Raw genomic sequence first — 13,497 nt, 5'->3', positions numbered from 1 at the left:
ATCCACAAAACTACATTTTTAAACACATTAGCAAATACATAGCAACACCCTAGCAACCACCTATCAACTCCCCAGTAAGCACAGAAAACACCCTATAGCAGCTACCTAGCATTGGTTTAGCAACACCCTTACAACCACCCGGGACACCATAGCAAGCACAGAAAATTTTTAAAACACTCATAATACCTTTGCAACTGCATAGCCTAGCATAACCCTTATAACTACCCAGAACACCATAGCATCCCCATAACTTATTTAAACACCCAGAACACATTAGCAAATACATAGCAACACCCTAGCAACCACCTCTCAACTCCCCAGTAAGCACAGAAAACACCCTATAGCAGCTACCTAACAATAGCCTTGCAACACCCTTAAAACTACCCAGGCCAGAACACCATAGCATCCACAAAACTACATTTTTAAACACATCAGCAAATACATAGCAACACCCTAGCAACCACCTACCAACTCCCTAATAAGCACAGAAAACACCCTATAGCAGCTACCTAACAATAGCCTTGCAACACCCTTAAAACTACCCAGGCCAGAACACCATAGCATCCACAAAACTACATTTTTAAACACATCAGCAAATACATAGCAACACCCTAGCAACCACCTATCAACTCCCTAATAAGCACAGAAAACACCCTATAGCAGCTAACTAGCCTACGACAGCCTAGCATAACCCTTATAACTACCCAGAACACCATAGTAACATTTTAAATAACTCAACTGCATAGCTACACCCTAGCAACCCTTCAAAATCCTAGCATCTTGGTGACAGCACCTATTGTCTTCAGAAAAAGTAAAAAAATGAAGTTAAAATAAAGCCGTGCCTTATTTTTTTTTTTTTAAACAAGCAAACAATCAATCTTCTTTCAAGCTGAGAAGCACTCAAGCAAGTTCCAGCCCATTTGGTTTAAGACTCTGACCCACACTGAAACCCCTGACACAGGATTGCCGCTTTACCTCACTGAAGTTGACAGGCGTACCGTAGCCCACAATAATAACCCTTGGCCACATCCGTTTCTCAATGCCAGACTGCCAACAGCTTACCCTGAACATAAATCCAATCCTCCATAATCTCCCACAGCGCTGTCAATCATCACATCACCTCTGTTTTACCTGTAATTTTTCATACAGTAGAGACAGACAGAGTTTAACTCGGACTGTTAGCGTGTGGTGAGGGAAAGCAGCGGGAGGGCTGGGAAAAGGGGTGAAAATCTTCTGTTATGCAGGAGGGTAATGATCTTGTGCCCGGTATCTGTTTCTAAGGCCGATAATTGGATCTAATCTGTGGTGTGTACAAATAGACACACGGGGAAGTTGTTTTCATGCCCTTGTTAGAGTTTAATTTGGGCCTGAACATGTTAGACAGCAGATCAGATCTTGATTCTTTGATCAATGGGACCTTATTGTAAAGTGTTACCAATGCAAACAATTATTTGCATTTAACCACATCATCTTGCATATTTATGATAGCAATGAATGCATTTATGAGCAAAATAAAAGGCCTGTCAGCTTTTAAATGTGACAAATTCCCATATGTGTTGCTGATTTCAAAGGTGTGTGTATTAAAACTTGGAAAATTATCCAGATGCCAACAAGGACATGATGTGTGGCATTCCCTCATCATTTACCTGTAGGTGTGGTGAAGTCAGCAGGCCTGTTAGTTCTGTGGCTTCAGTGTGTTTACTGGAGTGAAGGACACTTTCCACCTGTGGACCAATGACACGAGTCACGAATGAGTCAACTTAGCCACATTCAATCTAGGCCCAAGCATCACTATGACTTATCGATCATTAAAACAAAGTCAAATACATTTTCGTTACATTTCATGCTCATTTTGCACCACCCAATTGTACAAATTTAACGAGTGGCGGTCAAAAACGGCGGATTATTTTCAATTAAATTAATGTAATTAATTTTATTCCGTTTTTCGTTTAGTCAAATCAAAAATCAGAGCCATAAATCTAAACAAATGTGCTGCAAATTTGATGTTGATATCTTAAAAAATTGCTTCCAGAAAGATTTTGTTCAGGTGCAGTACCAAAAGTTTCCACTTGATGAAATTAATTTCACATAGAGAGCCTAAGTCCCTCCCCTTCCGGTCGACCACCATGGGACCTTATTTCAGAAAAATATTGAATGGTAGTCAATGGCGAGAGACAACAAATATTTTGATCTCGTTTGAATTGTGCCCTGAATTGCACATATGATGTTTGTCAATTTAAAAGATACATTTTAAAGTAAAAAAAAAGCAAAACCGTTGAGGTATAAGACTGTGAAAATACGTAATTACAAAGACTACAAATCCCAAAGGCGCACATTTTCTCTCAATGAATGAGGTTAACTTTACTGAGGCTAATGTCTGTCATTGTTTATTACGTTATAATCGTAACGTTACGCCGTCATGCCTGAGTGTTTTGTACCAGACATGAGCAGCGGATCTCGCTCGTTGTTTCGCTTCCCAGGAGATGTAGTTCATTGAGCGATTTTCACATCAAACTAAAAGTTACTCTTCTCTTTTATGACAAACTGCGACGTTTTTGACTTTCATAATTATCTTTTAAATAGACAAACATCATATGTGTAATTGAGGGCATAGTTCAGACGGAATAAAAAGATAAGTTGTCTCTCGCCATTGACTACCGTACATATTTTTTTCCGAAATAAGGTCCCATGAGCCGGAAGCGGAGGGGCGGGACTTAGGCTCTCTATTCACTTCCAATGCGCTCATTTTTGCATTGTGTGTGACTATGTTTTAGGACTATTTAACCTTTTCATGAAGTCCATGATTTTTTATTTGTGTTCACATAGCAATTGCCAAAAACCTTTACCAAGGTTCATAACATTCTGATTAGGTAAAACAATAAAAAAATAAAATAAAATATAAAATTAGGGTCATTCCAGTTTGCTTCTAAAAAAAAAACCCCCAAACAAACAAAAGAATTTTCATTTTAGATCTGATTATAATATGGTAACCTTCAATGTTTGCCTACACTCTAAAAAATGCTGGGTTGTTTTAACCCAATATTGGGTAAAATATGGACAAACCCAGCCATTGGGTAAAAAATGTCATTTAAAAATTTAACCCAATGGCTGGGTTTGTCCATATTTTACCCAAAATTGGGTTAAAATAACCCATCATTTTTTAGAGTGTATATTCAACCATTTTTTAGTATTTTAAAGTCAATATGAAAAAAATATATTTAGTTTTTTAAATACATAATTCTATAGTTATTGTTAAAAAAATCATTCATGCTAGTTTCATTATTTAGTGATGAAACACCTCTCTGTGTTGCATTTGACAATAAACTAATCAGCACATACACACACACACACACACACTGATTGTAATAATCCATCAGATCTCATCCTGGCCTCCAGGAAGTCTTAGTGCATCACACTTCAGTCTGTAAGCCAGTGACGGATTACATTCCCCACAGCCAATGGCTTCCTCCAGCTTCATGATTTGGCACAGGGCAGATCCGCCACTTACCACGTCCTAATTAAGCACCCCGGGTGCCTTTGCTCAAGTGACTACAAACACCTCCAAAAAGTACAGATTCACATATAAGATGAGGTGTAAAATCGAGTGAGCTTCCTGAATAAACAGGCATCATTGGTGTCGAGAGTTATATAATCGAGAGTCATTTTGTATTTTTGGTCTATTTTTGGTTTAGGTAACTAAGTATTGTTTTGTTTATAAGTTTATTTTGTATATTATTTTGGCCTTGGGGCACCCTGAAGTCATTTTCCTTTAACTTATCATTTCCATTTCCACTACAAAAACAAAAATAAATTATTTTTGTTGAACTTAGCTTTTGTCTTTTTTTTGGTGATCTGTCGGCCGGTTTCCTTTTTAACAGCGTTTTAAAACTCCACGTCCAACCGTTCCGTATAATACGGGACATAACAATGCAATTCCAGAATGCATTGCGTTTCAGTTGGAGTTTATTTGAAATAAAAAGTACCAATTACAAATTTGTCAAGGATAACACTATAAAGTTGCATTAACTTATTTCCACTGTGGTCCTTGATTTTAGAGAGTCATTCTCATGCAACAAACAAATAAACAAACAAAAAACACACATTTTATTGAATGTAAACACATTTGATTATACATATACTTTTATTAATCGCCACTGTTCAAAAGTATGGTGCCAGTAAGATTTTATTTTTTTAATTAATAGCCTACTTTTATTCAGCGAGGATGCATTGATTAAAGGGGTGGTTTACTGCTTTTTTTCTTTGCATGATTGTGTTTATGGGGTGCAATATAACATTAGTGGCTATTAGAGTAGTATTAGTGGTTTTTCTGTTTTAAAAAGTCTTATTTTTCATAAATTTCACCTTGATGGGTTTTGCTTTCACCGTATCGCCTGAAATAAGGTCTGTGGTTAACAAAGCCTATAAATATTTTCAAGTTTTGATCTATGACATAAAACACACCAGTTATAACCTGCTTGTGTTTTTTTTTAAACTTTATATAGGCTTCAAAATGTATACAGTTTGGATTAACTAGTAAAGATTATCTTGATAGAGGAAACGTGTAAGGGTCACGACTCTTTATTGAACACAGATCTTAATTTTTGCGATTTTCCAAAAGTCTATTGGGAAAATACATAGCTTTTCGATAACTTCCAAGTTGTCCTACAAAGTGACGTCATCACTTCGGCACTCGATTGGAGCAAAACGGTCAAATCTAGGATTTGTTCTCCTTTTCTCACATTTTGATCTTAATCTTATAAGATGTAAAAATCTTTGGTGTGTACCCAGATGAGTAGAGCTGTACCTCGTCTCTGAGCTGCTGAGCGTGTGTGGTGAGCGGGTACGGCGGGCACAGGCGTCTCATGCCGAGAGCGACGCTGCGGTGCATGGCGAACGCCTGCTGGAAGTCTGTCTGAAGCAGGAGCTCCACCAGCAGATGAAGGTCCTCCTGACTCTCAGCATCAGTCAGACACAGATGAAGACAGCGCAGAGAGTCCAGCAGATCCTCCAGCTCTGACAACACACAGCCATTGATAATCATTCAACAACAACAAAAACATGCCTTTTAACTAATGCATTTCAATGACTTTTCCATTCACTTCTAAATGACAAGTTTTTAAAGATCTCTAATACAACAAACTTTCTGAGCTTTTCAAAGCACTGCCTGCATGAAAACGTTGTTTTCCTTAGAGTCCCCCATCATGAAAATCCAGCGTTTACAGTGATGTGAATAAGTTTGGACACCCATGCTAAAGTTGCCTAAAAAGAGGAATACAAAATCATCTTTTGGATATTGATCTTAATGCCTTAATTAAAAAAATTAGGAAAAATCAAACCTTTTAAGGACACCAATTTTCTTTGTGAATGAATAATGTATCATAAATAAATAAATGTTCTTCCTTAAAATACAGGGTGCATAAGTCAGGACACCCCTATGTTAAATTCCCATAGAGTCAGGCAGATTTTTATTTTTAAAAGCCACTTATTTCATGGATCCAGGATAATATGCATCCTGATAAAGTTCCCTTGGCCTTTGGGATTAAAATATCCCCACATCATCACACACCTTCCACCACACCTAGAGATTGGCATGGTTTTACTTCAGTTAGCCTAAAAGCTGGTTTGATTTGCATTGAAAGATGATCTTATGGAAAGTACCCCATGCCAATCTCTAGGTGTGGTGGAAGGTGTGTGATGATGTGGGGATATTTTAATTCCAAAGGCCAAGGGAACTTTATCAGGATGCATACACTCTAAAAAATGCTGGGTTGTTTTAACCCAACTTTGGGTCAAATATGGACTAACCCAGCCGTTGGGTTAAATTTTTACATTACATTTTTAACCCAACATTTCGGGTTTGTCCATATTTGACCCAAAATTGGGTTAAAACAACCCAGCATTTTTTAGAGTGTATTATCCTGGATCCATGAAATAACTGGCTTTTAAAAATAAAAATCTGCCTGACTCTATGGGAATTTAACATAGGGGTGCCCTGACTTATGCACCCTGTATTTTAAGGAAAAACATTTATTTATTTATGAGACATTATTCATTCACAAAGAAAATGTGTGTCCTTAAAGGTTGGAGTTTTCCTCATTTTTCTAATTAAGTCATTAAGATCAATATCTAAAAGATGATTTTTTTTATTCCTCTTTTTAGGCAACTTTAGCATGGGTGTCCAAACTTATGTGTTTTTAATATGCTTAGGACAAACCATGTGTAAATTCATGAGTCGACAGCATTGCTGAGTATTTTCTCTTTACAACTGCAGTGAACCAAAGACAAAAAAAAAACACGGTTTGAAATCGCTGGTGTTTCTGACGCCACAAACAACCTTGTAACAAATCAGATCAAAGCATGGGCGGGCTTTAGCATATCATTAACCCTTTGATCCACAACATGGGTCTAAATAGACCTGACGGAGTTTTCATTTTCTATACCTTTGCAAGAAATTAATTTCATCATTCAGTATTCCAGGTATTCCTCAATTTACTTGATTTAGATCACAATAATTTTCCTTTCTTACTTTTCGAATACAAATCATTGTTGTTTCACTACCATTCTAATGCGCAACATGGGTCTAAAAAGACCCGTATTTATGTTTCTTTGCCGAATATTTGAAAGAAATGTATTTTATCATTTATTAATCCAGGTATTCATTAAATTCCACAAATCATTATGTTTATTTTTCCTTTCTTACTTTATAAACAAACATGGTTTTTGTATTTCTACATCAATTTTACACACATGGGTATATTTTTTGATATTTATAAATAGTATAAATATATTTACTGCAGAAAACTATTCATCTGCCACACATTTCACAATTCAACACGGCTGCTTTTTGTATATTTCATGCATGTAAGTTTTATTTAATACATTTTTTGTCACAGAAAATATTTGATATTTTATAAAAGACATCAAGATATAGCCTAATATTTGAACGTTTAGGCCAAGGTTACCTTGACCTTGAAATCCATTAATAGCTAGCTTGCGGTCGATTCGTGATTCGGTGGCTCTGAATTGTCAAAACACTATTCAAACGCCATTCAAGCTGCTTGCTATCAATGCGAAAAACGCAGAAAATTGAACCGATTCGATTTCTTTTATGAGGGACGAAAGTTTCGGAGGTAGTGTGCAAGCGGGATTGACATAAACGTGAGGTTGTATTTATTTTTTAACCTGCAAAAATTTCGGACGCAAATTTGCATCTGCCATTGCACACTTTCAGTCCGAAATTTGCGCCCAAAATTTCCACCTGTTAAAAAATAAATATGACCTCATGTCAATCGAATTTTGGACTTGGTGTACAAGGGCCTTTAAGGCCAAAAATTATGCGTTTTTCGTATTCGTGATTCGGTGGCTCTGAATTGTCAGACCATTCAAACTGTTTGCTACGGAAGCGAAAAACGCAGAAAATCAAACCCGATTAGATTTTTTTCATGACGGACGAAAATTTCGCACGTTAAAAAATAAATACGACCTCACGTTATTTCAGTCACGCTTGCACACTGCCTCCGAAACTTATGTCCGTCACAAAAAAAATCGAATCAGGTTCGATTTTTCTGCGTTTTTTCGCATCTGTTTCGCAAACATTTGAATGGTGTTCACATCACAAATATGGAAAAACGCATGCGAAAATCAGAGTCAGTGTCCAATGACCTTTCCACTGCATTTCCCTGCACTGCATGTCTCTTGTTTTTTGGATTTGTTGCCCGTTCAGTGGATCACTCTTTTGCTTGTGTTCCCTGCCTTGTGTTTGTTTGTTTGTTTGGACTGCCTGTGTTTGACCCTGCCTGTACTTTGGATTTTGTCTTTGGATTACCCTTTTAATAAATACGGCATTTGGATACACAATCTCAGAGCAGTTTGTGATTGATCCTTATAGTTAAATCAAAACGAGGGAACAAATTAACACAACATGGTCACGATTTAACTAAAACACGGGAAAGAAATTATATTGTGCACAGAATTCACCTAAAACGTGCTTAATTATTAGTAAGTCGTGGGAATGAATTGTTAATTCATGGCCACAATATATATTTTTGATGACAACAAATAAATTCAAAAGGGAAAACAAGATTAATTTCCTAAACCCCATTTTTTCTTACATTTCTCTTGATGTCCAGAAAACAAGACAAAAGAAAATGTAATACCAAAAATTACACACTTCACCTTCAAGGCTTTTTACTGTACCATGCTATTATTTCGCCTAAAAATCATTGCATACATTTCACTTTCAAATCCACATTGTGAAATGAAATTTTGACATTTGTCACCAGTCAACATAATCTTGTAAGCCATCAGTCATTTAGCAGAAACGTTTATCCCAAAGGAATGCGCAGTGCACTTCTTATAGGGACAATCCTGAGAAACCTGAGGTTAAGAGTACAGAGGCGAGGCGAGGCATCTCTGGAGGACAGTCACATGTGATACAGATCCTACTGAACTACACGAGCGTTCAGAAGATTTTAATGTTGGAAAGAAGTCTTCCTGATCACCAAGGCTGCATTTAGTTGATCCAAAATACAGTAAAATTTTTTCAATATTATTATGACGTTTTCTATGTGAATATATTGTAAAATGTAATTTATTCCTGTGATCAAAGCTGAATTTTCAGCATCATTACTTCAGTCTTCAGTGTATGGAAGCTTGTTTCCGCCACTGAATAATAAAAATAAATAAAAAATAATTGCGACTTTTTATCACAATTGTGAGATATGAAGTCAGAATTGCGAGATATGAAGTCGCAATTGTGAGATATGAAGTCGCAATTGTGAGATATAAAGTCACAATTCTGAGAAATAAAGTCACAATTGCGAGATATAGTCACAATTCTGAGAAATGAAGTAGCAATTCTGAGATATAAAGTCACAATTCTGAGAAATAAAGTCGCAATTCTGAAATATAAAGTCACAATTCTGAGATATAAAGTCACAATTGCGAGATATAGTCACAATTCTGAGAAATGAAGTAGCAATTCTGAGATATAAAGTCACAATTCTGAGAAATAAAGTCGCAATTGCGAAATATAAAGTCACAATTCTGAGATATAAAGTCAAAATTGCGAGATATAAAGTCACAATTCTGAGAAATAAAGTCGCAATTCTGAGATATAAAGTCACAATTGCGAGATATAAAGTCACAATTCTGAGAAATAAAGTCGCAATTCTGAGATATAAAGTCACAAATCTGAGATATAAAGTCACAATTCTGAGAAATAAAGTCGCAATTCTGAGATATAAAGTCACAAATCTGAGATATAAAGTCAAAATTGCGAGATATAAAGTCACAATTCTGAGATATAAAGTCACAAATCTGAGATATAAAGTCAAAATTGCGAGATATAAAGTCAAAATTGCGAGATATAAAGTCAAAATTGCGAGATATAAAGTCACAATTCTGAGATATAAAGTCACAATTCTGAGATATAAAGTCGCAATTCTGAAATATAAAGTCGCAATTGGGAGATATAAATTCACAATTCTGAGATATAAAGTCACAATTCTGAGAAATAAAGTCACAATTGCGAAATATAAAGTCACAATTCTGAGATATAAAGTCACAAATCTGAGATATAAAGTCAAAATTGCGAGATATAAAGTCACAATTCTGAGAAATAAAGTCGCAATTCTGAGAAATAATGTCGCAATTCTGAAATATAAAGTCACAATTCTGAGAAATAAAGTCGCAATTGCGAAATATAAAGTCACAATTCTGAGATATAAAGTCAAAATTGCGAGATATAAAGTCACAATTCTGAGAAATAAAGTCGCAATTCTGAGATATAAAGTCACAATTGCGAGATATAAAGTCACAATTCTGAGAAATAAAGTCGCAATTCTGAGATATAAAGTCACAAATCTGAGATATAAAGTCACAATTCTGAGAAATAAAGTCGCAATTCTGAGATATAAAGTCACAAATCTGAGATATAAAGTCAAAATTGCGAGATATAAAGTCACAATTCTGAGATATAAAGTCACAAATCTGAGATATAAAGTCAAAATTGCGAGATATAAAGTCAAAATTGCGAGATATAAAGTCACAATTCTGAGATATAAAGTCGCAATTCTGAAATATAAAGTCGCAATTGGGAGATATAAATTCACAATTCTGAGATATAAAGTCAAAATTGCGAGATATAAAGTCGCAATTCTGAGAAATAAAGTCGCAATTTTGAGAAAAAAAGAGAATTAAGACTATTTTTCTCACTTTATAACACATAATTGCAAGTTTATATCTCGAAATTGACATCTTTTCTCAGAATTGTGAGATATAAACTCGCAATTGCGAGTTATCAGGCCAATTCTAAGGGGAAAAAAGACTGATCCCCCCCACACAGAATAGTTTATCTCGCAATTCTGACTTTATAACACGCAATGCGACTTTATATCAATCAATTCACCCTAACACCCAAAAATAACTTCAAAGAGAACTATCCTGTGAACCCTATGTCTCTCACCTGTTGCCGTTTCCTCTTCTGTGCTTGACTTGGCAACGTCCATCACATCAAAAAAGGGATGATTGTTGCCCTCAATGCGGCTCTGTGTCAATTCCTGACCCGAGGACGAGTTCAGATCATCAGTTTCCCGTTCAAAAGCCTCTTCCTCCTCCTTCATCATCTCTGGGGCGTCTCGGGATTCTGCCGTCTGGTCAGTGCAGCATTGAGTGATGAGTTTGTCAGGACCGTCCACGTCTCTGTCCTCCGCCATGTCCCCGTTCATGTGTAACGTTAACATGGCTGTTTTATAGTGAAGGTTCAGAGAGTTCAGAGCATAAGGCATTGATGCATATTCATACCCTCAAACAATATATATAAACACAGTGGTGGCCAAAAGTCATGTCCAAAGGCAAATTTGTTTTTAATATATATATATATATATTTTTTTTTTAAGTATGAGGGAAGAACAAAACACTAAACTTGATTATCTGACAAAATTATTTGGCAAAAAAAAAAAAAAGCATAGAAAACAAAAAGCTCACAGCAAAAAGCACAAGTTGACTACAAAATAATATTGGTATAAAATTTGAAAAATTTAAATGTTCAAGATAAAAAAATTATGAAAATAAAAAATGTCATTGATTCTCTCTTGTTTTTGCATGTGTTCATAAATTCGTTATATGACAGCCTGGCCAAAATGATGTCGCCATAATTTATGTTTCATTGTGTTATCAGTGCACAACTTCGCAATATGCTTACAAAATAAGCATTTTAATCATTTTAATATATTTGAAGATCCCAATTTTCCTAGGCTGGCTCACTTTTTCGTATATACATACGAGATAAAACTACACGCTTATTATTAAAACTAACTTGTTTTGGATTTGGACGGTTTTGTGATTTCATAAACTCTTACCTCAAAAGATCAAGGAGAGCTCGATTTGTGAAGATATGAGCCCTTTAAAGGTGAAGTGTGTAATTTTGGCGCCACTAAACTGCACAATACTTTCAAAACTTTGGGTGAAATCTACTTCCTCTGAAGGAACCAATCACGTTTCAGCAGTCTCACATGCAGACTTTCAGCTGTGTTTAAAGTAACAGGTGGCAGTGGAAAACGACCATCTGTTCATCTGAGATTACTTACTGACGATTTCAGAATCACACACACACACACACGTGTTTACTTAGATATCTAAATGGGGACATTCTATAGACATAATATACAAACATTTTCTCTCTACTTACACTAACCCGACCCCTAAACCTGCCCATCACACACACACACTAACCATCACACAACACTTTCTGCATCAAAAATATCCCGATAATCTGATTTCTAAGTGGTTTTCCTCATGGGGACCAAAACATCTCCACACAAGGACAAAGATTTTAGTATTTTGGGGGACATTTTGTCCCAATAACTTGCCACACACACCTACACAGTTCCTTATTCCACCTTACATATTAAACATGATTCAGATGGACATCTGTTTTGTTAAAACACAACGTCAATCTAGATTAATAACGTCAGATTATTAACATCTAATTACAGGACCGCTGATCTAAAACCAACAAACCGCACCTATAAATCTCACGCTGACCAAACATCCCTTACAAACATTAACTAACACAATCTCAGTTACTAAATCATAATAAATCAACTAAATAGCCAAAGTAAAGAAATCAATTTTGGCAGAAACTGCGATACATTTCTGCAAGGGATTGAGTGAAATATTTAATTCGATCTTTTCACTTAATTTCATGCGGTTATTATAGTTATTCTAGCATAAATCCAACTGTAAGTGCCACTAATGTGTCCGACTAGATAAACGTATAACAGCAAATGTTCTTGCATGTCTTTCCTCTTGCACTTTTCTTGTACGTTTGAACCTTTGACCTTTCAGTCACTGAATCGTAAAGTACAGCAGCCCAGCATGAACCGAACCAAACGCAACGCACTCATAAAAGTAAATGACGATTTATAAATGTAAACAAAGCTCCTCATCTTACTCACTGTGTGCATGGAGTCCCAGGTCTCATCTGCTGTTAAAGGTCAATGGAGTGATAAATCGAGTGGTGTTTTCACTGAGGTCCAGTTGAAGTGTGTCCACAGCTCAGGTGTCTGAGGATGAACTTGATCAGCTGTGACTTCATGAGTTCAGTAATCTCCTGTAAACCCGTCAGCGCCACGAGACTGAGGTGTTAATGCTGCTTCATCATCATCATCATCATCACGTCTGCAATTACACTCTGATTCTTTTTATTTCATATGGTGTATGGACCAGCCGCGGCGCTACCATTGGGCCTGGGTGGGCCTGGGCCCACCCATTTTAGGTCCGGGCCCGCCCATTTTGAGCCAGGCGGGTAACTCCTATTACCGTCTGCAGAGACCTCGCAGGCGTACGGATTTTCATTCTCAGATCATCCAATAAGCAGCCAGAGGAAAACTTTGAGTGAAAGCTTCTAAACCAATCAGCAGCTTCTACCTCACGTGTGGACTCTTAAGCCTGCCCACAGGCTGCATCGTCACCAGCAAGTGATCCAATGAAATGAATGACGTTGGCGCGCAAGATTTTCAATGAGACAGAAACAGTCGGTAGCTATTAGCTAAAATGAAGCGTAATATGGAAAAGCAAAGCAGCTTGTTTTCATTTAAATTTAGCAATAAAAAAATAAAAAAAACGCTCCGAGGAGCAGGAGGAGGAAACTCCTGCCATTTTTAGTAACGCGGTTACTTCAATGAAGAGTTACCATCCTGCTCGGCCGCCCTCTCTGCATCAAGTCCTCCCGTAACCAACGTATAATTTTTTGCTCATGAATGTGACACTGTGACAGATCGGATGTGTTTGTGACCATGTAAACAGGAAAAAAAAACGCATGCATTCGGCTATTTCGAGATCGGTTTCAGGCCTCATTCATATGTGGAAATAAATTGGAAATGAATCAGATGTCAATGCATTTAGACCACTTCTCCGCGGTTTAATGACGAGAGCCGACGCGCATCTGCAAAGGGATGGATTGCCCGACAAAACGCCGTAGAGAAAACGTGAATG

At 36.7% G+C, this 13,497-nt stretch overlaps 1 protein-coding gene across 2 annotated transcripts in view; it reads right to left on the bottom strand.

Moving 5' to 3' along the window:
• The window catches only part of pals1b (protein associated with LIN7 1, MAGUK p55 family member b), a 101,091-nt gene extending 88,398 nt beyond the window's left edge, over window positions 1-12,693 (bottom strand). For both annotated transcript variants that reach the window (XM_089118926.1, XM_089118927.1), the window contains exons 1-4: window positions 12,459-12,693; window positions 10,466-10,744; window positions 4,805-5,013; window positions 1,647-1,724 (exon numbers count right to left, since the gene is read on the bottom strand). In XM_089118926.1, coding sequence (XP_088975052.1) covers window positions 1,647-1,724; window positions 4,805-5,013; window positions 10,466-10,742 — 564 coding nt within the window. In that variant the 5' untranslated portion in view covers window positions 10,743-10,744; window positions 12,459-12,693. The remainder of the gene's footprint in view (window positions 1-1,646; window positions 1,725-4,804; window positions 5,014-10,465; window positions 10,745-12,458) is intronic.
• Between the last annotated feature and the right edge of the window lie 804 nt (window positions 12,694-13,497).

The sequence above is a fragment of the Pimephales promelas genome, chromosome 13 (assembly GCF_988280905.1).
Source record: "Pimephales promelas chromosome 13, fPimPro1.hap1.1, whole genome shotgun sequence".
Lineage (NCBI taxonomy): Eukaryota > Metazoa > Chordata > Actinopteri > Cypriniformes > Leuciscidae > Pimephales > Pimephales promelas.
The sequence above is the reverse complement of the archived record's forward strand: the minus strand, read 5'-3'. Positions and strand labels throughout refer to the sequence as shown.